Source organism: Mobula birostris, chromosome 3 (assembly GCF_030028105.1).
Source record: "Mobula birostris isolate sMobBir1 chromosome 3, sMobBir1.hap1, whole genome shotgun sequence".
Classification (NCBI taxonomy): Eukaryota; Metazoa; Chordata; class Chondrichthyes; order Myliobatiformes; family Myliobatidae; genus Mobula; species Mobula birostris.
The window spans coordinates 3542656-3570004 of record NC_092372.1 but is presented as its reverse complement, the minus strand read 5'-3'; the positions used below and the strand labels follow the sequence as shown (position 1 = coordinate 3570004).

Sequence of the window (27349 nt, the reverse complement as noted above, 5' to 3'; positions counted from 1 at the left end):
TGGCTGACAAACGAAGTCAGATCTATTGTAAAAGCAAAAGAAAGGGCATACAACAAAGCAAAAATTAGTGGGAAAATAGAGGATTAGGAAGTTTTTAAAAACCTATAGAGAACAACTAAAAAACATCATTAGAAAAGATTAAATGTGAAAGCAAGCTAGCAAATAATATCGAAGTGGATAGTAAAAGTTTTTTCAAGTATGTTAAAAATAAAAGAGAAATGAGATATAGATATAGAACCGCTAGAAAATGAGGCAGGAGAAATAATAACCGGGTACAAGGGGTTGGCTGATGAACTAAATGAATATCTTGCGTCAGTCTTCACTGTGGAAGACACTAGCAGTATGCCTGATGTAATATGTGAAGGAAGAGAAGTGGGTGCAGTGACTGTCACAAGAGAGAAGGTGCTCAAAAAGCTGAAAGACCTAAAGGTACAGAAGTCACCCAGAGCAGAGGAAGTACACTCTAGAGTTCTGAAAGAGGTAGCGTTAGAGATTGTGGTGGTATAAAGTACGATCTTTCAAAAATCATTTCACCCTGGTATGGTGCCAGAGGACTGGAAAAGAGCAAATGTCACACCACTCTTTAAGAAAGGAGGAAGGCAGCAGAAAGTAAATTATAGACCAGTTCACCTGACCTCAGTGGCTGGGAAGGTGTTAGGATCAATTGTTAAGGATGAGGTGATGGAGTACTTGGTGACACAAGACAAGATAGTACAAAGTCAGCATGGTTTCCTTCAGGGAAGCTCCTGCCTGACAAACCTGTAGGAATTCTTTGGATCAATGGATCTGGGGCTGAGAGGGTAAACAGCTTTAAGCTCCTCGGCATCCACATCACCGAGGACCTCACGTGGTCTGTACACACCAGCTGTGTAGTGAAAAAGGCACAACAGCATCTATTTCACCTCAGACAGTTGAGGAAGTTTGGTATCGGCCCCGGAATCCTAAGAACTTTCTACAGGGGCACAATTGAGAGCATCCTGACTGGCTGCATCACTGCCTGATATGGGAACTGTACCTCCCTTAATCACAGGACTCTGCAGAGAGTGATGTGGACAGCCCAGCACATCTGTAGTTGTGAACTTCCCATGATTCAGGACATTTACAAGTCACCCCAATGCTACCATCCGGGAAATGGTACCGCAGCATAAAAGCCAGAACCAACAGGCTCCGGGACAGCTTCTTCCACCAGACCATCAGACTGATTAACTTACGGTAATTTGCGTATACTCTATACTACACTGACTGCTCTATTGATCAAAAATTATGATTACACATTTAGATGGAGATGTAACGTGAAGATTTTTACTCATGTATGTGAAGGATGTAAGAAATAAAGTCAATTCAATTCAACACAACATCAGGCATACTGCTAGTGTTTTCCAAAGTGAAGACTGACACAAAATACTCATTCAGTTCATCAGTCATCTCCTTGTCCCGTTATTATTTCTCCAGCCTCATTTTCTAGATGTCCTCTATCCACTCTCATTTTTCTATTATTTTTAACATACTTGAAAAAACTTTTACTATCAACTTTGATATGATTTGCCAGCTTGCTTTCATATTTCATCTTTTCCCTTCTAATGATCTTTTTAGTTGCTCTCTGTAGGTTTTTAAAAATTTCCCAATCCTCTATCTTCCCACTAATTTTTGCTTTGTTGTATGCCCTTTCTTTTGCTTTTACAATAGCTTTGACTTCCCTTGTCAGCCAGAGTTGTACTATTTTACTGTTTGAGTATTTCTTCATTTTTGGAATTCACATGTCCTGCACCTTCCTCATTTTTCACAGAAACACACATCATTGCTGCTCTGCTGTCATCCCTACCAGCAGCTCCTTCCAGTTTACTCTGGACAACTCCTCTCATACCACTGTCATTTCCCTTACTGCACTGAAATACTATTACGTTAGACTTTACTTTCTCCTTATCAAACAGGTAGGATGCAGAAGAACTTAAGACAGATTAGAATGGGCAAGAAAGTGGCAAATGAAATACAATGTTGGAAAATGAATGGTCACACTCTTTGGTAGTAGAAATAAATGTGCGGACTATTTTCTAAACGGGGAGAAAATCCAGGAATCTGAGATGCAGAGGGACTTGTGCAGAACACCCTGAAGGTTAACTTGCAGGTTGAGTCGGTGGTGAGGAAGGCAAATGCCATGTTAGCATTCATTTCAAGAGGTCTGGAATACAAGAGCAGGGATGTGATGCTGAGGCTTTATAAGGCACTGGTGAGGCCTCACCTTGAGTATTATGAACAGTTTTGGGCCCCTCATCTTAGAAAAGATGTGCTGGCATTGGAGAGGATCCAGAGGAGGTTCACAAGGATGATTCCAGGAATGAAAGGTTATCATATGAGGAACTTTTGATGATTCTGGGTCTGTACTCGCCGGGATTCAGAAGGATGAGGGGGGATCTCATTGAAACCTTTCGAATGTTAAGAGACCTCGACAGAGTAGATGTGGAAAGGATGTTTCCCATGGTGGGAGAGTTTAGCACAAGACGGCACAGCCTCAGGATAGAGGGGCGCCCTTTCAAAACAGAGATGCAGAGAAATTTCTTTAGCCAAAGGGTGGTGAATTTGTGGAAGTTGTTGCCACATGCAGCTGTTGGGCCAGGTGGTTGGGTGTACTAAAGGCAGGGATTGATAGGTTCTTGATTGGACATGGCATCAAAGGTTGTAGGGAGAAGGCCGGGAAGTGTGGTGTTCAGGAAGGTTTCCTGACACAATATGTAGATAAGCCAGCTGGAGGAGAGACTGTACTTGATCTAGTATTGGGAAATGAACCTGGCCAGGTGTTAGAACTCTCGGTAGGAGAGCATTTTGGAGGCAGTGATCACAACACTGTCTCCTGTACAATAGCGCAAACATGAGGAATTCTGCAGATGCTGGAAATTCAAGCAACACACATCAAAGTTGCTGGTGAACGCAGCAGGCCAGGCAGCATCTCTAAGAAGAGGTACAGTTGACGTTTCGGGCTGAGACTCTTCGTTAGTCCTGCCTTGGTGAACAGGATTAAGGAAAACCCTAAGGTATTCTACAAGTATGTGAAGAGCAAGAGGATGAGCTTTGTGAGAATAGGACCAGTCAGTTTTGATAGTGGAAACATGTGCATGGGGCCAGAGGATGTAGCAGAAGTACTTAATGAATACCAGTGAAAAGGACCTTGGCAATTGTGGGGGTGACTTACAACAGACGGAAACATTTGAGTGCATAGCCATTGAGAAAGAGGATGTGCTGAAAAGGTATTAAATTAGATAAGTCACTGAGACCACACGAGATATACCCCAGGCTACTGTGGGAAGCGAGAGGGGAGATTGCTGAGCCTCTGGCAATGATTGGAGGATTGGAAAGTTGCAAATGTTGTTCCCTTGTTCAAAAAAGGGAGTAGAGATTACCCAGGAAAGTATAGACCAGTGAGTCTTACTTCAGTGGTGGGCAAGTTGTTGAAGAAGATCCTGAGAGGCAGGATTTATGTGCATCTGGAAAGACGAAATCTGATTAGGGATAGTCATCATGGCTTTGTCAAGGGCAGGTCATGCCTTATGAACCTGATTGCATTCTTTGAGGATGTAACAAAACACACTAATGACCTATTGTCTCAGCTTGCTCCTGCCCCACCAAACTCATTTCTGCATACCTCGACACTGTTTTATCACCCCTTGTTCAATCCCTTCCAACCTATGTTTGTGACACTTCTCACGCTCTTAAACTTTTCGATGATTTTAAGTTCCCTGGCCCTCACCGCTTTATTTTCACCATGGATGTCCTGTCCCTATATACTTCCATCCCCCATCAGGAAGGTCTCAAAGCTCTACGCTTCTTTTTGGATTCCAGACCTAATCAGTTCCCCTCTACCACCACTCTGCTCCGTCTAGCGGAATTAGTCCTTACTCTTAATAATTTCTCCTTTGGCTCCTCTCACTTCCTCCAAACTAAAGGTGTAGCTATGGGCACCCGTATGGGTCCTAGCTATGCCTGCCTTTTTGTTGGCTTTGTGCAACAATCTATGTTCCGTGCCTATTCTGGTATCTGTCCCCCACTTTTCCTTTGCTACATCAACGACTGCATTGGCGCTGCTTCCTGCACGCATGCAGAACTCGTTGACTTTATTAACTTTGCCTCCAACTTTCACCCTGCCCTCAAGTTTACCTGGTCCATTTCCGACACCTCCCTCCCCTTTCTAGATCTTTCTGTCTCTGTCTCTGGAGACAGCTTATCCATTGATGTCTACTATAAGCCTACTGACTCTCACAGCTATCTGGACTATTCCTCTTCTCACCCTGTCTCTTGCAAAAACGCCATTCCCTTCTCGCAATTCCTCCGTCTCCACCGCATCTGCTCTCAGGATGAGGCTTTTCATTCTAGGACGAGGGAGATGTCTTCATTTTTTAAAGAAAGGGGCTTCCCTTCCTCCACTATCAATTCTGCTCTTAAACGCATCTCCCCCATTTCACGTACATCTGCTCTCACTCCATCCTCCTGCCACCCCACTAGGAATAGGGTTCCTCTGGTCCTCACCTACCACCCCACCAGCCTCCAGGTCCAACATATTATTCTCCGTAACTTCCGCCACCTCCAACGGGATCCCACCACTAAGCACATCTTTCCCTCCCCCCCCCCCTGCATTCCGCAGGGATCGCTCCCTACACAACTCCCTTGTCCATTCGACCCCCCCATCCCTCCCCACTGATCACCCTCCTGGCACTTATCCGCGTAAGCGGAACAAGTGCTACACATGCCCTTACACTTCCTCCCTTACCACCATTCAGGGCCCCAAATAGTCCTTCCAGGTGAGGCAACACTTCACCTGTGAGTTGGCTGGGGTGATATACTGCGTCCGGTGCTCCCGATGTGGCCTTTTGTATATTGGCGAGACCCGACGCAGACTGGGAGACCGCTTTGCTGAACATCTACACTCTGTCCGCCAGAGAAAGCAGGATCTCCCAGTGGCCACACATTTTAATTCCACATCCCATTCCCATTCTGATATGTCTATCCACGGCCTCCTCTACTGTAAAGATGAAGCCACACTCAGGTTGGAGGAACAACACCTTATATTCCGTCTGGGTAGTCTCCAACCTGATGGCATGAACATTGACTTCTCTAACTTCCGCTAGGCCCCACCTCCCCCTCGTACCCCATCTGTTACTTATTTTTATGCACACATTCTTTCTCTCACTCTCTTTTTTCTCCCTCTGAATATACCTCTTGCCCATCCTCTGGGTCCCCCTCCCTCCTTGTCTTTATTCCCGGACCTCTGTCCCATGATCCTCTCGTATCCCCTTTTGCCAATCACCTGTCCAGCTCTTGGCTCCATCCCTCCCCCTCCTGTCTTCTCCTATCATTTTGGATCTCCCCCTCCCCCTCCAACTTTCAAATCCCTTACTCACTCTTCCTTCAGTTAGTCCTGACGAAGGGTCTCGGCCTGAAACGTCGACTATACCTCTTCCTACAGATGCTGCTTGGCCTGCTGCGTTCACCAGCAACTTCGATGTGTGTTACACTAATGAAGGTACAGCAGTGGATATAATGTATACGGATTTCAGTAAGATTCTCAATGCAAGGGTCTATCAGAAAGTAATGAGGCATGGGATCCAAGAAGGTCTTGCTTTGTGGATCCAAAATTGGCTTGACCACAGAAGGCATAAGGTGGTTGTAGATGGTTTGTATTCTGCATGGAGGACGGTGACCAGTGGTGTGCCTCAGAGATCTGTTCTGGGAACCCTTCTCTTGTGATTTTTATAAATGACCTGGATGAGGAAGCAGAAGGGTGGGTTAGAAAGCTTGCTGATGACACAAAAGTTGGGGGTGTTGTGGATTGTCTGGAGGGTTGTCAGAGGTTACAGTGTGACATCGATAGGATGCAGAAGTGGGCTGAGAAGATGGACCTTTCTCCCCAGATAAGTGTGAAGTGGTTCATTTCATTCGGTCAAGTTTGAAGACAGAACATAATATTAATGGTAAGATTCTTGGCAGTGTGCATGATCAGCAAGATCTCTGGATCCACATCCTTTGGACACTCAAAGCTGCTGTGCAGGTTGACAGTGTTGTTACGCCTTCATCAACCATGGGATTGAGTTCAAGAGCCGTGAGGTAATGTTACAGCTATATAAGACTGTAGTTAGACCCCACTTGGAGTACTGTGTTCAGTTCTGGTCGCCGCACTACAGGAAGGATGTGGAAACTATAGAGAGTGTGCAGAGGAGATTTACAAGGATGGTGCCTGGATTAGAGAGCATGCCTTATGAGAATAGGTTGAGTGAACTTAGCCTTTTCTCCTTGGAACAACAGATGGTGAGAGGTGACCTGATAGAGGTGTATAAGATGATGAGAGGCATTGATTGTGTGGATAGCCAGAGGCTTTTCCCCAGGGCTGAAATAGCTAACACGAAGGGGCATAGTTTTAAAGTGCTCGGAAGTAGGTACAGGGGGATGTCAGAGGCAAGTTTTTCACACAGAGTGGTGGGTGTGTGGAATGCACTGCCAGTGACGGTGGCAGAGGTGGATACAATAGGGTCTTTTAAGAGACTCTTAGATAGATACTTGGGAGTTTAGAAAAATGGTGAGGAAATTCTAGCAGCTTCTAGAGTAGGTTATATGGTCAGCACAACATTGTGGGCCAACGGGCCTGTAATGTGCTGTAGATTTCTTTGTTTCTACGTTTCTATGATATTATTGGCTAGGTTACTTTCATATTCCATCTTTATCTTCTAATTACTTTTTTAGTTGCTTACTGTTGGTATTGAAAAGCTTCCCAATCCTCTAATTGCCCACTAATCTTTGCTCTAATATATGCCCTCTCTTTGGCTTTGACTTTTCTTGACAGCCACTGTTGTGTCACCTTTCCTTTAGAATACTTCTTCCTCTCTGGGATGTGTATATCCTGTGCCTTAGATACTGCTTCCAGAAGTTCCAGCCATTGCTGCTCTGCCGTCATCCCTGCCAGTGGTCTCTTCCAATCAATTCTGGCCAACTCCTCTCTCATAACCCTGTAAACCCCTTTACTCCACTGTAATACTGATACATCTCCTTCCCAAAACTCAGGGTGAATTCAATCGTATTACGATACCTCCCCCTAAGGGTTCTTCTAACATAAGCTCTCGAATTGACTCTGGTTCATTGCACAACACTCAATCCAGAATAGCTGATCCCCTAGTGGGCTCCACCACGAGCTGCTCTGAAAAGCCACCTCATAGGCACTTGAGAAATTCTCCCTCCTGTAATCCAGCACCAACCTGATTTTCCCAATTTACCAGCACATCGAAGTCCCCCCTGACTACTGTAACACTGCCCTTTTGGCATGCATTTTCTATCTCCCATTGTAATTTGTTGGCCACATCATTACTGTTGTATGAGGGTCTGTGTACAACTCCCATCAGGGTTTTTTTTAAGCCCTTGCAGTTCCTTAGCTCTATTTACAAACGACTCAACATTTTCTGACTCCACTTTACCTCTTTCTAATGATTTAATTTTATTTTTGCCAACAGAGCAATGCCTCCTCCACTCCTTTCAATACAATACAATGTGTATCCTTGGATGCTAAGCTCCCGGCTACAATCTCTCAGTCATGATTCAGTGATGCCTGCAACATCATAGATGCCAATCTGCCAACTATTAGTTTCAGCAGATTGTGTGTGTTTCTATTGTGACTTACTACTACCCCACAACCATCAGGGACTTGAACAAAAGGGGTTAACTACACTCATTTAAGGACTCTGGTTATTTGTTATTTCATACTCATTATTTATTGCTATTTATTGATTATTTGCATTTGCTCATTTTGTTTACATTAAACAGTACCTGATGTTTACAGTTACTGTTCTATAGATTTGCTAAGTCTGCCACAGAAAAAGAATCATAGGGTTGTGTGTGGTGATATGTATGAACTCTGATAATAAATTTTACTTTGTATTTGAACTTTGAACTTAGATGAAGATCAGTCCACAGTTTATGAGTCTTTAATGTAGAAAGCTAGGCAATTGCAAAGGGTTCACAAAGTTTTCCTTGCAACTGTATTGAAGAAATCAGCTTGGTGGAGAAGAGTTTTTCCAGGGTTTTCATGAAAGTGGCCACCAAGAAAGCCTTCTTTCAAAGTTCCACAGTTTGTAGAACTTTCCTTGCAATGGGAAAAGCAAATATATCCAACTAGTGAAGAGAGCAAGAAAGAAAACAGGAATCCGTGGACCCATGTCCTGTTTTAGTAGGGAAGTTGTAACAAAATCAGCAAGTGGGAGGCAGAGGGGGGTGGGAGGCAGAAGTGGGGTGGGGATGAGGACGGGTGGGAGACGGGGGGGTGGGTGGGGATGAGGGCAGGCGGGAGGTGGTGGGATGGATGAGGGGGCTGGGATGGATGCAGGGGGGCGGGAGATTTGAATGTGGAGGGGGGGTGACACATGGGGGGGGGGGGAGGTGGGACATGGGGAGTGGCAGGCCGGGGACTAGGCCGAGGCCGAGGAGGGGGAGTGGGAGGCCGGGGACAAGGCCGAGGAGGGGGAGTGGGAGGCTGGGGACGAGGCCGAGGATGGGGAGTAGGAGGACACGGAGGCAGAGTGGGAGGATGCTGAGTGTGAGGAGGAGGGAGGGGGGAGTGGAAGTGGGAGAGGAAAGTGAGAGCAAGAGCTCCTTTAACGGAGGGAGAACATACAGGGGCCAAGAATTAAACACGAAGCTGTGGAATTTTCTGCTCACCTGCATCAATGTTGGGAAACAGGATCAATGTGCGCTTGCCGAATGTTATTAACGCGTCGAGCGTGAACTCGAACATCTTAATGGAATGTTTAATATTGGTGGTGACTGGATGCTGTAGAGCCACAATGTACTCTCGAGGTTTCACATCTTCACCTACAAAAGCAGAGCAAGTTCACCATGAACCATTACAAAATCCACAGCAAGCACACAATAGATGCAGTTCCAGAAATTATTTTTAAACATATCCACAATAAGGAAAGTAACCGCATATATTAATGGGATATCGTAGTATATATCTGTTATCAGTTCGTGTCAATCATGAACTACTTATCAATTCAAATGGTAATTTATAAAAATACGAAAAGCATCATTACAGAACTTAAAACTTGTAGCAGTGTGTCACACACAGCGCTAGGATAACCACACAGAGTCGGTGAGTTAGAGTTGCAATGAAAGAGATTTATTCAAACTTCGCGGCCTGCTTTAAAGCCTTCCCGTTCCCGCCCTCCCTGGGGCGGGACTGCTGTGGGGAATGCATATTCCCAGACCCTTTCTGCGCGCGGGATTTTCCCCGTTGGTGAAGATGGCCTGGCGCCCTTTTTGGGGCCGGTCCTCTGCCTGCGCACGCTGTTGTGAGCCGGTTCGTGTGTGCCAGGAAGTGGGTCGCCACATAACCCCCCCCCCCCAGAACCGGCGATACCTCCCCCAATGTCCACCGTCTGGATCGGCCTCTGTTTGGGAGGTCTGCCCCTGCACCGTGGTGCCTGAGCCTGGACCGGCTGCGCCAAGTCCACATGGGCCAGTTTGAGTCGGTCCACCGTGAAAACCTCCTCTCTCCCCCCAATGTCCAGCATGAACATGGACCTGTTGTTCCTGATCACCTTAAACGGCCCCTCGTAGGGCCGCTGTAGCGGTGCCCGGTGTCTGCCCTGTCGTACAAAAAGAAACTCACAGTTCTGCAAGTCTTTGGGTACGCAGGTCGGGCTCTGTCCGTGCTGTGAAGTGGGGATGGGGGCCAGGTTACCGAGCCTCTCCCGTAGTCTGTCCAGGACTGCTGTGGGTTCTTCCTCTTGCCCCCTTGAACTCTCCTGGGACTACCAAGGGTGCGCCGTACACCAACTCGGCCGACGGGGTGTGCAGATCCTCTTTGGGCGCCGTGTGGATTCCGAGCAGGACCCAGAGAAGCTCGTCCACCCAGTTAGGCCCCTCCAGCCGGGCCATGAGAGCCGATTTCAGGTGACAGTGGAAACGCTCCACTAGTCCGTTCGACTGTGGGTGGTAGGCAGTTGTGTGGTGTAGCTGCGATCCTAAAAGTCTGGCCATAGCTGACCACAGGCTGGAGGTGAACTGGGCGCCCCTGTCGGAGGTAATGTGGGCTGGTACCCCGAAGTGTGCTACCCAGGTTGCGATCAGTGCTCGGGCACAGGATTCGGAGGTGGTGTCGGTGAGCGGGACTGCCTCTGGCCATCTGGTGAACCGGTCTATCATCGTTAGGAGGTACCGCACTCCTCGCGACACTGGCAGGGGCCCCACGATATCCACATGGATGTGGTCAAACCTCCGGCGGGTGGGTTCGAACTGCTGCGGCGGAGCCTTGGTGTGCCGCTGCACCTTGGCCGTTTGGCACTGCATGCACGTTTTGGCCCATTCACTGACCTGCTTACGAAGTCCATGCCACACGAACCTGTTGGCGACCAGCCAGACGGTTGTCCTGATGGAGGGGTGCGCTAAGTTGTGAATGGACTCGAAAACCCGCTGGCGCCAGGCTGCTGGGACGACGGGGCGGGGTTGGCCGGTAGCTACATCACATAGTAGGGTCCTCTCACCTGGGCCTACGGGGAGGTCTTGGAGCTGCAAACCAGAGACTGCAGTCCTGTAACTGGGGATCTCAGCGTCTGCCTGCTGTGCCTCTGCCAGCGCCGCATAGTCTACCCCCTGGGACAGGGCCTGTATGGTAGGTCTGGAAAGTGCATCCGCCACGACGTTGCCCTTTCCAGAGACATGCCGGATGTCCGTCGTGTACTCGGAGATGTAGGACAGATGTCGCTGCTGGCGGGACGACCAGGGGTCGGACACCTTCATGAACGCAAAGGTAAGCAGTTTGTGGTCTGTGAACGTGGTGAAGGGCCTGCCTTCTAAGAAGTACCTGAAATGCCGGATTGCCAGGTATAGTGCCAATAGCTCCCGGTTGAAAGCACTGTATTTGAGTTCAGGTGGTCGTAGGTGTTTGCTGAAGAATGCCAGGGGTTGCCAGCGACCCTCGATGAGTTGTTCCAGCACTCCACCGACCGCTGTATTGGATGCGTCCACCGTGAGGGCAGTAGGAACGTCCGTTCTGGGGTGCACTAGCATTGCGGCGTTTGCCAAGGCTTCTTTGGTTTTAACGAAAGCGCTTGTGGCCTCTTCGTCCCAGGTAATGTCCTTGCCCTTACCCGACATTAGAGTGAACAGGGGTCGCATGGTTCGGGCTGCTGAGGGGAGGAAACGGTGGTAGAAATTCACCATACCCACGAATTCCTGCAGGCCTTTGATTGTGTTAGGTCGGGGGAAATTGCGGACCGCGTCTACCTTGGCGGGCAGCGGGGTTGCCCCGTCTTTAGTAATCCTGTGGCCCAGGAAGTCGATGGTGTCGAGTCCGAACTGGCATTTGGCTGGGTTGATTGTAAGGCCGAATTCGCTCAGGCGGGAATAGAGCTGGCAGAGGTGGGACAGATGCTCCTGCCAACTACTGCTGGCTATGAGGGTCATCCAAATAGATGAATGCAAAGTCCAGGTCGCGTCCCACCGCGTCCATCAGCCACTGGAAAGTCTGTGCGGCATTCTTTAGACCAAACGGCACTCGGAGGAATTCGAAAAGTCCGAACGGGGTGATAAGCGCTGTTTTGGGGATGTCGTCCGGATGTACAGGGATTTAATGGTATCCCCGGACGAGGTCTACCTTGGAAAAGATCCTTGCGCCGTGTAGGTTTGCTGCGAAATCTTGAATGTGCGGCACAGGGTAGCGGTCTGGTGTTGTAGCCTCGTTCAGTCTGCGGTAGTCACCGCATGGTCTCCAGCCCCGCGTTGCCTTGGGCACCATGTGCAGGGGGGAGGCCCATGGGCTGTCGGACCGTCGTATGATCCCCAATTCCTCCATCTTCTTGAACTTCTCCTTCGCCAGTCGGAGCTTGTCCAGGGGAAGCCTTCGAGCACGGGCGTGGAGGGGTAGTCCCTGGGTCGGGATGTGGTGCTGTACTCCATGTCTGGGCATGGCTGCCGTGAACTGCGGTGTCAGTACTGATGGGAAATCCGCCAGGACCCTGGTGAATTTGTCGTTGGACAGCGTGATGGAGTCCAGGTGTGGGGCTGGCAACTGTGCTTCACCCAGGGAGAACGTTTGAAAAGTCTTGGCGTGGACTAATCGCTTCCCTTGCAGGTCGACCAGCAGGCTGTGGGCTCGCAGAAAATCCGCCCCCAGGATTGGTTGGGCCACGGCAGCCAGTGTGAAGTCCCACGTGAACTGGCTGGAGCTGAACTGTAGCCGCACCGTGCGGGTGCCGTAGGTTCGTCTTGTGCTGCCATTTGCGGCCTTCAGGGTGGGTCCCGGTTCTCTGTTGCGGGTGTCGTAACTCGTTGGAGGTAAGACGCTGATCTCTGCTCCGGTGTCGACCAAAAAGCGGCGTCCTGACTGCTTGTCCCAGACGTACAGGAGGCTGTCCTAATGGTCAGCCGCCATAGCCATCAGCGGCAGCTGGCCCTGGCGTTTCCCGGGAATTTGCAGGGTGGTCTGCAGCAGCGGGCCTCTGTGCCCCACCACTGGTGGTAGAAACACCACTGTTCGTGGGCTCCTCACTCCCGTCGCCAGGTTTTGTGGGCTCTGCTGCCGAGCCTGGTCTGGTCTGTCGTTGGGCACGCGGCTTGGTGATCTGTGCGACGGATGCCCCTCTCTCTTTCCTGGCATTCCACAGCACATCTGCCCGGGCTGCCACCTCCCGGGGTTGCTGAAATCTGCGTCGGACAGCAGCAGGCATTTGTCCTCGGGCAGTTGCTCTAGGAACGCCTGCTCAAACATGAGGCAGTGTTTGTGTCCTTCAGCCAGGGCCAGCATCTCGTTCATTAATGCTGACGGCGGCCTGTCTCCCAAACCATCCAGGTGCATTAAGCGGCGTGCTCGTTCGCGCCGTGAGAGTCCGAAAGTCCTTATGAGCAGGGCTTTGAATGCTGTGTATTTGCCGTCCTCCGGGTCGACTGTATAAACTCCTCAACTTGTGCAGCTGTCTCCTGGTCGAGGGAGCTCAGCACGTAGTAGTAGCGAGTAGACTCCGAGGTTATCTGCCGAATGTGGAATTGTGCTTCTGCTTGTTCGAACCATAATTGGGGTCGCAGCGTCCAGAAGCTTGGCAGTTTTAAGGAAACTGCGTGAACAGATGCGGCATCGGTCATCTCTGGTCCAAATATCGTTTGGGCTGTCGGGGTCACCAATTGTAGCGGTGTGCTACACACAGCGCTAGAATAACCACACGGAGTCGGTGAGTTAGAGTTGCGATGAAAGAGATTTATTCAAACTTCGCGGCCTGCTTTAAAGCCTTCCCGCTCCCGCCCTCCCTGGGGCGGGACTGCTGTGGGGAATGCATATTCCCAGACCCTTTCTGCACGCGGGATTTTCCCCCTGTTGGTGAAGATGGCCTGGTGCCCTTTTTGGGGCCGGCCCTCTGCCTGCGCGCGCTGTTGTGAGCCGGTTCGTGTGTGCCAGAAAGTGGGTCGCCACAATCTACTAATTGGAAAACAGCTCTGCTGTATGCTTTATTATCGACTCAGCTTACTGTACAGTTGAGCACCGCTAAGGAACGGGGAGGTAGATATCGAGTACACGAGCTCAATGAACACACGCTGACCTTCTTGATGCAAACAATCATCCTGAATTAGAACCGTAGTCTTATGGAGCACTACAGCACAGAAACAGAACACCCAGCCCATCGAGTGCATGCCCAATTGTTACTCCGCCTGGTCCCACTGACCGACACCTGGACTACAGCTTTCCAGTCCCCTCCCATCCACGTACCTATCCAAACTATTCCGAAATGCTGAAATCGAACCGGCATTCACCATTGCCACTGGCAGCTCGTTCCACATGCCCACCGCCTTAAACATTTCACCTATCCCCTCAATCCATGTCCTTTAGTTTTAGTCTCACCCAACCTCAATGGGAAAAGCCTGACTTCATTCACCCTACCTGCACCCCTCAGAATTTTGTATACCCACGACTTTGCTCGATGGCTGCAAAATCCCAAGCAGCTGAACATGACCCACCCATTCACCGGAGCACTGACAAACAACATTGGATTAAAGCTGTCACTGTCACTTGTGCGTCATCATCTCACCCTCTACAGGTAATACCAATACCCTGACCTCATCATTATCCCCACCCTCTACACATAACACCAATACCCTGGCCTCATCATTATCCCCACCCTCTACACATAACACCAATACCCTGGCCTCATCATTATCCCCACCCTCTACACATAACACCAATACCCTGGCCTCATCATTATCCCCACCCTCTACACATAACACCAATACCCTGGCCTCATCATTATCCCCACCCTCTACACATAACACCAATACCCTGGCCTCATCATTATCCCCACCCTCTACACATAACACCAATACCCTGGCCTCATCATTATCCCCACCCTCTACACATAACACCAATACCCTGGCCTCATCATTATCCCCACCCTCTACACATAACACCAATACCCTGGCCTCATCATTATCCCCACCCTCTACACATAACACCAATACCCTGGCCTCATCGTTCTCCCCATCCTCTACACATAACACCAATACCCTGGCCTCATCGTTATCCCCACCCTCTACACATAACACCAATACCCTGGCCTCATCATTATCCCCACCCTCTACACACACCAATACCCTGGCCTCATCATTATCCCCACCCTCTACACATAACACCAATACCCTGGCCTCATCATTATCCCCACCCTCTACACATAACACCAATACCCTGGCCTCATCATTATCCCCACCCTCTACACACACCAATACCCTGGCCTCATCATTATCCCCACCCTCTACACATAACACCAATACCCTGGCCTCATCATTATCCCCACCCTCTACACACACCAATACCCTGGCCTCATCATTATCCCCACCCTCTACACACACCAATACCCTGGCCTCATCATTATCCCCACCCTCTACACATAACACCAATACCCTGGCCTCATCATTATCCCCACCCTCTACACATAACACCAATACCCTGGCCTCATCATTATCCCCACCCTCTACACATAACACCAATACCCTGGCCTCATCATTATCCCCACCCTCTACACATAACACCAATACCCTGGCCTCATCATTATCCCCACCCTCTACAGGTAACACCAATACCCTGGCCTCATCATTATCCCCACCCTCTACACATAACACCAATACCCTGGCCTCATCATTATCCCCACCCTCTACACACACCAATACCCTGGCCTCATCATTATCCCCACCCTCTACACATAACACCAATACCCTGGCCTCATCATTATCCCCACCCTCCACACACAACACCAATACCCTGGCCTCATCATTATCCCCACCCTCTACACACACCAATACCCTGGCCTCATCATTATCCCCACCCTCTACACACACCAATACCCTGGCCTCATCATTATCCCCACCCTCTACACATAACACCAATACCCTGGCCTCATCATTATCCCCACCCTCTACACATAACACCAATACCCTGGCCTCATCATTATCCCCACCCTCTACACATAACACCAATACCCTGGCCTCATCATTATCCCCACCCTCTACACATAACACCAATACCCTGGCCTCATCATTATCCCCACCCTCTACAGGTAACACCAATACCCTGGCCTCATCATTATCCCCACCCTCTACACATAACACCAATACCCTGGCCTCATCATTATCCCCACCCTCTACACATAACACCAATACCCTGGCCTCATCATTATCCCCACCCTCTACACATAACACCAATACCCTGGCCTCATCATTACCCCACCCTCTACACATAACACCAATACCCTGGCCTCATCATTATCCCCACCCTCTACACATAACACCAATACCCTGGCCTCATCATTATCCCCACCCTCTACACATAACACCAATACCCTGGCCTCATCATTATCCCCACCCTCTACACATAACACCAATACCCTGGCCTCATCATTATCCCCACCCTCTACACACAACACCAATACCCTGGCCTCATCATTATCCCCACCCTCTACACATAACACCAATACCCTGGCCTCATCATTATCCCCACCCTCTACACATAACACCAATACCCTGGCCTCATCATTATCCCCACCCTCTACACACAACACCAATACCCTGGCCTCATCATTATCCCCACCCTCTACACACAACACCAATACCCTGGCCTCATCATTATCCCCACCCTCTACACATAACACCAATACCCTGGCCTCATCATTATCCCCACCCTCTACACATAACACCAATACCCTGGCCTCATCATTATCCCCACCCTCTACACACAACACCAATACCCTGGCCTCATCATTATCCCCACCCTCTACACATAACACCAATACCCTGGCCTCATCATTATCCCCACCCTCTACACATAACACCAATACCCTGGCCTCATCATTATCCCCACCCTCTACACATAACACCAATACCCTGGCCTCATCATTATCCCCACCCTCTACACATAACACCAATACCCTGGCCTCATCATTATCCCCACCCTCTACACATAACACCAATACCCTGGCCTCATCATTATCCCCACCCTCTACACATAACACCAATACCCTGGCCTCATCATTATCCCCACCCTCTACACATAACACCAATACCCTGGCCTCATCATTATCCCCACCCTCTACACATAACACCAATACCCTGGCCTCATCATTATCCCCGCCCTCTACACATAACACCAATACCCTGGCCTCATCATTATCCCCGCCCTCTACACATAACACCAATACCCTGGCCTCATCATTATCCCCACCCTCTACACATAACACCAATACCCTGGCCTCATCATTATCCCCACCCTCTACACATAACACCAATACCCTGGCCTCATCATTATCCCCACCCTCTACACATAACACCAATACCCTGGCCTCATCATTATCCCCACCCTCTACACACAACACCAATACCCTGGCCTCATCATTATCCCCACCCTCTACACATAACACCAATACCCTGGCCTCATCATTATCCCCACCCTCTACACATAACACCAATACCCTGGCCTCATCATTATCCCCACCCTCTACACATAACACCAATACCCTGGCCTCATCATTACCCCACCCTCTACACATAACACCAATACCCTGGCCTCATCATTATCCCCACCCTCTACACATAACACCAATACCCTGGCCTCATCATTATCCCCACCCTCTACACATAACACCAATACCCTGGCCTCATCATTATCCCCACCCTCTACACATAACACCAATACCCTGGCCTCATCATTATCCCCACCCTCTACACATAACACCAATACCCTGACCTCATCATTATCCCCACCCTCTACACATAACACCAATACCCTGGCCTCATCATTATCCCCACCCTCTACACACAACACCAATACCCTGGCCTCATCATTATCCCCACCCTCTACACATAACACCAATACCCTGGCCTCATCATTATCCCCACCCTCTACACATAACACCAATACCCTGGCCTCATCATTATCCCCACCCTCTACACATAACACCAATACCCTGGCCTCATCATTACCCCACCCTCTACACATAACACCAATACCCTGGCCTCATCATTATCCCCACCCTCTACACATAACACCAATACCCTGGCCTCATCGTTCTCCCCACCCTCTACACATAACACCAATACCCTGGCCTCATCATTATCCCCACCCTCTACACATAACACCAATACCCTGGCCTCATCATTATCCCCACCCTCTACACATAACACCAATACCCTGGCCTCATCATTATCCCCACCCTCTACACATAACACCAATACCCTGGCCTCATCATTATCCCCACCCTCTACACATAACACCAATACCCTGGCCTCATCATTATCCCCACCCTCTACACATAACACCAATACCCTGACCTCATCATTATCCCCACCCTCTACACATAACACCAATACCCTGGCCTCATCATTATCCCCACCCTCTACACACAACACCAATACCCTGGCCTCATCATTATCCCCACCCTCTACACATAACACCAATACCCTGGCCTCATCATTATCCCCACCCTCTACACATAACACCAATACCCTGGCCTCATCATTATCCCCACCCTCTACACATAACACCAATACCCTGGCCTCATCATTATCCCCACCCTCTACACATAACACCAATACCCTGGCCTCATCATTACCCCACCCTCTACACATAACACCAATACCCTGGCCTCATCATTATCCCCACCCTCTACACATAACACCAATACCCTGGCCTCATCGTTCTCCCCATCCTCTACACATAACACCAATACCCTGGCCTCATCATTATCCCCACCCTCTACACATAACACCAATACCCTGGCCTCATCATTATCCCCACCCTCTACACATAACACCAATACCCTGGCCTCATCATTATCCCCACCCTCTACACATAACACCAATACCCTGGCCTCATCATTATCCCCACCCTCTACACATAACACCAATACCCTGGCCTCATCATTATCCCCACCCTCTACACATAACACCAATACCCTGACCTCATCATTATCCCCACCCTCTACACATAACACCAATACCCTGGCCTCATCATTATCCCCACCCTCTACACACAACACCAATACCCTGGCCTCATCATTATCCCCACCCTCTACACATAACACCAATACCCTGGCCTCATCATTATCCCCACCCTCTACACATAACACCAATACCCTGGCCTCATCATTATCCCCACCCTCTACACATAACACCAATACCCTGGCCTCATCATTATCCCCACCCTCTACACATAACACCAATACCTTGGCCTCATCATTATCCCCACCCTCTACACATAACACCAATACCCTGACCTCATTGTTCTCCCCATCCTCTACACATAACACCAATACCCTGGCCTCATCATTATCCTCACCCTCTACACATAACACCAATACCCTGACCTCATCATTATCCCCACCCTCTACACATAACACCAATACCCTGACCTCATTGTTCTCCCCATCCCCTACACATAACACCAATACCCTGACCTCATTGTTCTCCCCATCCTCTACACATAACACCAATACCCTGGCCTCATCATTATCCCCACCCTCTACACATAACACCAATACCCTGACCTCATTGTTCTCCCCATCCTCTACACATAACACCAATACCTTGACCTCATTGTTCTCCCCACCCTCTACACATAACACCAGTACCCTGACCTCATTGTTCTCCCCATCCTCTACACATAACACCAATACCTGGGCTTCATCATTATCCCCAACACTTCACGTAATACCGATATCCTGGCCTCATGTAAGAACATAAGACCATAAGGTATAGGAGCAGTATTAGGCCATTTGGCCCATCAAGGCTGTTCCACCATTTCATCACAGCTGATCCAATTTTTCTCTCAGCCCCAATCTCCTGCCTTCTCCCCATGACTCTTCATGCCCTGACCAATCTAGAATCTATCAACCTCAGCCTTAAGTATACATAAAGATTTGGCCTCCACAGCTGCCTGTGGCAGAGAATTCCACTGATTCACTACTCTGTTAAAAATAAATTCCTCCTCACCTCCATTCAAAAAGGACGCCCCTCCGTTCTGAGGATGTGTCCTCTGATCTCCGGATGTGTTCTGTGGACCCGCCATAGGAAGTAGCCTCTCCACATCCACTCTATCAAGGTCGTTCACCAATCGATAGGCTTCAATGAGGTCGTCCCTCATTCTTCTGAATTCTAGTGAATACAGGCCTAAAGCCATCAAACACTCTTCATATGACAAGCCATTTAATCCTGGAATCATTTTCGTGAACCTACTTTGACTCCGCTCCAGTTTCAGCACATCCTTTCTAAGATAAGGGGCCCAAAACAGCTCACAACACTCTAAGTGAGGCCTCATCAGTACTTTATAAAGTCTCAACATTACATCCTTGGCTTTTATATTCTAGTCCTCTTGAAATGAATGGTAACATTGCATTTGCCTTCCTCAGCACAGACTCAACCTGCAAATTAACCTTAAGGAAATCTTGCACAAGGACTCCCAAGTCCCTTTGCACCTCAGATTTTTTTGTATTTTCTCTCCCTTTAGACAATAGTGAACCCTTTCATTTCTTCTACCAAAGTGCATGACCATTCACTTCCTGACACTGTATTCCAACTGCCACTTCTTTGCCCATTCTCCTGATCTGTCCAAGTCCTTTTGTAGCCTCCCTACTTCCTCAAAACTATCTAGCCCTCCACCCGTCTTCATATTGTCTGCAAACTTTGCAACAAAGCCATCAATTCCATCATCCAAACCATTGACATGTAACACAAAAAGAATCAGTCCCAACACAGACTCCTGTGGAACACCATCGCTCACCGGCAGCCAGACAGAAAAGGCTCCCTTTGTTCCCATTCTTTACCTTCTGCCAATCAGCCACTGCTTTATCCATGCTAGAATCTTTCTTGTAACGCCACAGGGTCGTAGTTTGTTAGGCAGTATCATGTGTGGTACTTCGTCACGGGCCTTCTGAAAATCCAAGTACACAACTTAAACCAATTCTCCTTTGTTGATCTTGCTTGTTATTTCTTCAAAGACTTTCAACAGATTTGTCAGGCAAGATCTTCCCCTCGAGGAAACTTACTACAGCCTATTTTACCATGTATTCCAAGTACCCTGAGACCTCATCCTTAATAATCAACTCCAATATCTTCCCAACCACTGAGGTCAGACAAACTGGCCTATCGTTTCCTTTCTTCTGCTTCACTCCCCTCTTGAAGAGTGGAGTGACATTTGCAATCTTCCAGTCTTCTAGAACCATTACAGAATCTAGTGATTCTCGAAAGATCATTACTAATGCCTCCACAATCACGTCAGCAACCCTTTTCAGAAATCTTTTATACATTATAGTCAACAAACAATTGGTACTAGAACGTACAATCATCACAGCGATATTTGATTCTGCGCTTCGCGCTCTCTGGAGTACAAATAGATAGTAAATATTAAAATTTTAAATTATAAATCTTAAATAGAAAATAGAAAAGGGAAAGTAAGGTAGCGCAAAAAAAACCGAGAGGGAGGTCCGGATGTTTGGAGGGTACGGCTCAGATCCGGGTCAGGATCCGTTCAGCAGTCTTATCACAGTTGGAAAGAAGCTGTTCCCAAATCTGGCTGTTCGGGGTGTAAGCCTGATATCCAGGTGATTTATCTATCATCAGTTTCCCAAGAACTTTCTCTCCAGTTATGGTAACTTCACACATTTCATGCCCCCTAATACCTGGAACTTCCACCATATTGCTAGTGTCTTCCACAGTGAAGACTGATGCAAAATACTTACTCAGTTCATCCGCCATTTCCTAGTCCCCTATTACTACCTTTCCAACACTGTTTTCCAGCAGTCCGATATCCACTCTCACCTCTTTTATACTTCATGTATATGAAAAAACTTTTGGTATCCTCTTCAATATTATTGGCTAGCTTACCTTCATATTCCATCTTTACCTTCTTAATTACTTTTTAGTTGCATTCTGTTGGTTTTTGAAGTTTCCCGCTAATCTTTGCTCTATTATATACCCTCTTTTATGGCTTTGACTTCTCTTGTTAGCCACGGTTGTGTCATCTTTCCTTGAGAATACTTTTTCCTCTTAGGGATGTATATATCCTGTGCATTCCTCAGTACATATATTTAATACAGTGTTGTATAGATTTTTCCACAGTAGAGGAATTAGGGTTATAGGGAAAAGGCAGGTGGGTGAAAATGAGTCCTCAGCCAGATTAGCCATGATCGTATTGAATGGCAGAGAAGGCTTGACGGGCCAGATGGCCTACTCCTGCTCCTGTTTCATGTGTTCTTATGTTCTTCTGAATTGATTCCAGAAATCCCAGCCATTGCTGCTCTGCCATCATCCCTGCCAGTGTCCTTTACCAATCAATTCTGGCCAACTCCTCTCTCATGCCCCTGTAATCCCCTTTACTCCACTGTGATAGTGATACATAGAAACAGAGAGATCTACAGCACATTACAGGCCCTTCAGCCCAGCACATCAGGACAGTACAGTAGTGTAGAGGTTAGTGTAACACTTAAAGCGCCAGCAACCGGAGTTCAATTCCCGCCACTGTACGGAGTTTGTTTGCTCTCCCCTTAACTGTAAGGGTTTCCTCTGGGTGTTCCAGTTTCTCCCACATTCCAAAGACAGATGAGTTAGTAAGGGTTAGTGAATTGTGGACATGCTATGTCGGTGCCACTTCCAGGCTGCCCCAGCACATCCTCAGATGTGTTGGTCGTTGAAGCAAACGATGCATTTCACTATATCGTTCGGTGTACATGTGACAAATAAAGTTACTGAAAAAATTTGAAATTCTGTTATGGAAAGAATGTAGAAACAATGTCACATTTTAAAGGAAAATATCAGACAGATGCCACAGACAGTATAAAAATGCAAACAACTATCTTCAATTAAGTGAGATAAATTACAAGACACAACTAATTATAAAAGCAGGGATGTAATGCTGAGGCTTTATAAAGCATTGGTCAAGCCAGCCATGGAATATTGTGAGCAGTTTTGGGCCACTATTGAAAAAATGGTGTGCTGGCATTGGAGGGAATCCAGAGGAGGTTTACAAGAATGATTCCGGGAATGAAAGGGTTAACATATGAGGAGCTTTTGATGGCTCTGGGCCTGCACTTGCCAGAGTTTAGAAGAGTCGGATGGGATCTAATTGATAACTATTGAATTTGAAAGGCTTAGATAAAGTGGATATGGAGAGGAAGTTTCCTACAGTGGGGGAGTCTAGGACCAGAGAGCACAGCCTCAGAATAGACGGACGTCCATTTAGAACAGAGATGAGGAGGGATTTCTTTAGCCAAAGAGAGTGGTGAATCTGTGGAATTTATTGCCACAGACAGCTGTGGAGGCCAAGTCATTGAGTATATTTAAAGCAGAGGTTGATAGGTTCTTGGTTAGTTAGGGTGTCAAAGGTTAAAAGAAGAAGGTAGACTAATGGGATTGAGAGGGATAATAAACCAGCTGTGATGGAATGGCAGAGCAGACTTAGTGGACTGAATAGTCTAATTCTGCTCCTCTGTCTTATGGTGCTAACTAGAATAGAAAACAAACAAGAGTGGAAAATGACTTCATCTATACCTATCAGATATGATTACTCACTCAGCCAGGTCTGCAGAGTGCTGATGTAGTCCTTGGACCTTGCTGTGAGAAGCTTGTCATAAGAGGGACAGCCAGACAACAGGATGCGGTCGTGCTCCTCACACATGGCGATGAGATGCTGCTCGGCACTGCGGGTGCAGCACACGTGGTAATGGGCCAGCTTAGTGATAGCGTGTCGGATTGAATCATCGATGGTACCGCTAACCTCACCGCCTTCAATGTGCAGGATCCGAATATTCATCAGCGCCGCCGAGGTCGCGACTGCCAACGCATCAAACCTGTCTCCGTGAACAATCATGATATCCGGCTTCAAACGGTTTAACACATCTGGCAATTTTACCAAAGCAAGGCCCACTGACTCCACCATAGCAGCCTCGTCTTCACCCCGGACTATCGTATGCAACCTTGTGTTGATGTCAAAATCATCTTGTTCGATCATTCGGTATGTATTCCTGAAAGGGAAAAACACAAACAGTAAGCAAAGTGTTGGTCTATCTTTTGCTACATTGACTGTTAGTAGATGAACTGAGATGTCAGCTTGGTCAAATACACGCTAATACACAGACTGAGGTGTCAGCTTGGTCAAATACACATTAATACACAGACTGAGGTGTCAGCTTGGTCAAATACACATTAATACACAGACTGAGGTGTCAGCTTGGTCAAATACACAGACTGAAATGTCAGCTTGGTCAAATACACATTAATACACAGACTGAGGTGTCAGCTTGGTCAAATACACAGACTGAAATGTCAGCTTGGTCAAATACACATTAATACACAGACTGAGGTGTCAGCTTGGTTTAGCTGCACATTCATAGCTCACTCTCGGCACTCACTATCGACTCTTTTTAAATTACCACTGGGAGGCCGTTTAGCTTCGTGATGGCGCAGTCATGAATCCCTATTACAGCAGAAGCTTTAAGATCTAGGTTCAATTGCTGCCACTGCTTTTAGGGAGTTTGTGTACCTCTGTGACCACTTGGATTTCCTCTGGGTGCTCTGGTATCCTCCCATATACTGAAGATGTACAGGTTAGGGTTAGTAAGTTACGGTACGCTCTGTATGCCGCGGAAGCATGGTGACCGAGTGGTGCTCAGCACAATCTTCGCTGATTTGATCTTTTAATTTTGTGTTTAGAGATTTACCATGGAACAGGTCTTTCTGACCATGCAACTCAACCCAATGACCAATTCACCTGCTACATGACACATCTTCGTACTGCAGGTGGAAACCGGAGCACCCAGGTGAAGCCCGTACACCAGAAGGAACATACCAACCCGATCAGAGTGAACACTGGAACTGAACTGCAAACCCTGACGGCCTGAGCTGTAATACCATCGCACTAACCACGACACCATGTGGCGCCCGTATCAGTGTGAATAACTCAGATGCTTCCTAAGGCAGCACTCCATTCCTCTGTGAACTGTTCGCAACCCAAGTTTACAAGTCCAAAATGTGGCCATGCACCTTGTTCCCGGACAGCAGAGGATGCCTGCAGTGCCACAGTATCCAGCATATCTACATCACTGGCATATCTCCCACATGGTCATTTAATTTAAATTTAAGATACAGCACAGTACCACGCCCTTCCAGCCCATATCACACAACTTGTTCCCATTTGTTGGATCTGACTGTTCAATTCTTAGAAGCTGATTAAAAGGGTGCTTCACCTTAGGGTATTCCTTCACGAACCTCTGATAGTATCTGCAGAAGCTAAAGAACGAGCGCAGGGCACTCACAGTCCGGGGCCTTGACCAGGTGGTCACCACCTCTATCTTAGACAGCTCCACAGCTACTCCATGCCGTGAGACTATGTGCCCAACATAGCTGACAGACGTCCAGCAGAACTGGCACTTGTCCAGGGAAAGTTTTAACCCTCCAGCTTTCAGGCAGCCCAGCACTTTCAATAGCCTCGCTTCATGCTCCTCCAAGGTGGACCCGAGCACTCTGAGATCATCCAGGTACACCAACACCTCAAGCAAGTTCATATCTCCCACCGTTTTCTGCCTGACACGCTGGAACGTTGAAGGGTCTCCTAATGTGTCCTGGGGCATCCTTTCGAACTGGAAGAATCCTAGTGGACATCTGAATGCCGTCTTCCCTTTGTCAGCCTCACTCATGGGGATCTGATAATACCCACTAGTGAGGGTGGCCACCAAAAAACTCTGGAAGAGTTACAACTGTAAAGCCCTGGTTAAAATTTTTCTGCTATGCTGTAGGTATTTCATTTTAACAGTTCTGTAAGAGCAGTCTGTCTGCTTTCAGCCTTTTCAGTTTGAGCGGAGATGAGAGACTTTGCTGTTCAACTTAGGAATCTGGTGTCAGCCGATCAGGATGGTGGAGCTGGGAGAAGGTTCTGAAGAACGCTGGGCGGAGAGGTTTGTGGGTCGAGGTCTCCTTCGTCGGGAGCTGGGAGAGGACAGGAGGGAAGATGGCTGAGGATGAGTCCCTGTTGCACAAGGTGCTTTGTGCAGATGAGTGGCTTCAAGGAGGAAGGACCAATACTCTCGTGAGAGACCCGTTTGTTCGAGATGGACTTTGAGAGACATTCAGAACGTGCTGTGTGCTTTCACACAGACCGAGAGTACAGAGTGTGAGTCACAGACAAGGTCAAGATCGGCTCCAACTGAAGTGCACAGTTGGCTGTTTAAGAATAATGGGCCCTTTCTGTTTTTTCTTTCTTTCCTTTAATAACTGCTTGCTTAAGTTAACATTCTTAAAAATACTTCTTTATAATTATATGCAGAGAATGATTTGTTAATTTTTGCCGACAGGCGATTGCCGAGGACAGTAAATCACACAGCATTCACACAAAGCAGGGCTTGGGTGGGCGAGACATCCCAGCCTTAGAGATTTAGCGAGACCAAAGTCACATACACCCTAGATGTACGAAACCTGTGAAAAGTGGGTTCCTCGCCGCGGAGCCCAGTGGCTGTGAGTGAGGGACTAACGAGCCACATTTCCAGAGGTGTCAAATAAAAAGGGGTTTCACGAGCTTCAGTGGTTGAGATGGGAGAGTCTGCACATACAACGACTTTTTACCTGGGCACTTCACCAGTCACAGCTTTATGGGAGAGTGGCAAAGAGAAAAAAAAAACTTCCATGAACTCTCAGCCAGAGTTTCCCAGAAAGCATATCGGAGACTCTGAAGTTAGATGGAAGAAGGTTCTACAGTCTGATGAAACCAAAATTGAGCTTTTAGGCCATCAGATGAAACACAATGTTTGGCATAAGCCAAACAGCATACATCATCAGAAACACACCTTTCCAACCATAAAGTATGGCGGTGGCTGCATTCATGTTGTGGGGATGTTTCACTGCAGCAGGCTCTGGAAGGTTTGTGAAAGTCAGACACAAGAGCATAAGACATAGGAGCAGAATTAGGCCATTCAGCCCATTGAGTCTGCTCTGCCATTCCATCATGGCTGATTCTAGATCCCACTCAACCCCATACACATGCCTTCTCACCAAAGGTTGGAGGTGTTGTGGACAGTGTGGAGGGCTGTCAGAGGTTACAGCAGGACATTGATAGGATGCAAAACTGGGCTGAGAAGTGGCAGATGGAGTTCAACCCAGATAAGTGTGAAGTGGTTCATTTTGGTAGGTCAAATATGATGGCAGAATATAGTATCAATGGTAAGACTCTTGGCAGTGTGGAGGATCAGAGGGATCTTGGGGTCCGAGTCCATAGGACGCTCAAAGCAGCTGCACAGGTTGACCCTGTGGTTAAGAAGGCATACAGTGTACTGGCCTTCCTCAATCGTGGAATTCAATTTAGGAGCCGAGAGGTAATGTTGTAGCTACATAGGACCCTGGTCAGACCCCACTTGGAGTACTGTGCTCAGTTCTGGTTGCCTCACTACAGGAAAGAATGTGGAAGCCATAGAAAGGAGATTCACAAGGACGTTGCCTGGATTGGGGAGCATGCCTTATGAGAATAGGTTGAGTGAACTCGGCCTTTTCTCCTTGGAGCGACGGAGGGTGAGAGGTGACCTGCTAGAAGTGTATAACATGATGAGAGGCATTGATCATGTGGATAGTCAGAGGATTTTTCCCAGGGCTGAAATGGTTGCCACAAGAAGACATAGGTTTAAGGTGCTGGGGAGTAGGTACAGAGGAGATGTCAGGATTAAGTTTTTTCTCAGAGAGTGGTCAGTGCATGGAATGGGCTGCCAGCAACGGTGGTGGAGGCGGATACGATAGGGTCTTTTAAGAGACTTTTGGATAGGTACATGGAGCTTAGAAAAATAGAGGGCTATAAGTAAGCCTAGTAATTTCTAAG

General features: G+C 48.0%; 1 protein-coding gene across 5 annotated transcripts in view; it reads right to left on the bottom strand.

The window, feature by feature from the left end:
• gne (glucosamine (UDP-N-acetyl)-2-epimerase/N-acetylmannosamine kinase) overlaps positions 1-27349 on the bottom strand; it is a 140314-nt gene that overhangs the window by 70914 nt on the left and 42051 nt on the right. For all 5 annotated transcript variants that reach the window (XR_011885311.1, XR_011885310.1, XM_072252154.1 and 2 more), the window contains exons 3-4: positions 23065-23516; positions 8689-8841 (exon numbers count right to left, since the gene is read on the bottom strand). Coding sequence is in view for 3 of the 5 variants with exons in the window: in XM_072252154.1 (XP_072108255.1) it covers positions 8689-8841; positions 23065-23516 (605 nt within the window). In the remaining 2 variants the exon portion in view is untranslated. The remainder of the gene's footprint in view (positions 1-8688; positions 8842-23064; positions 23517-27349) is intronic.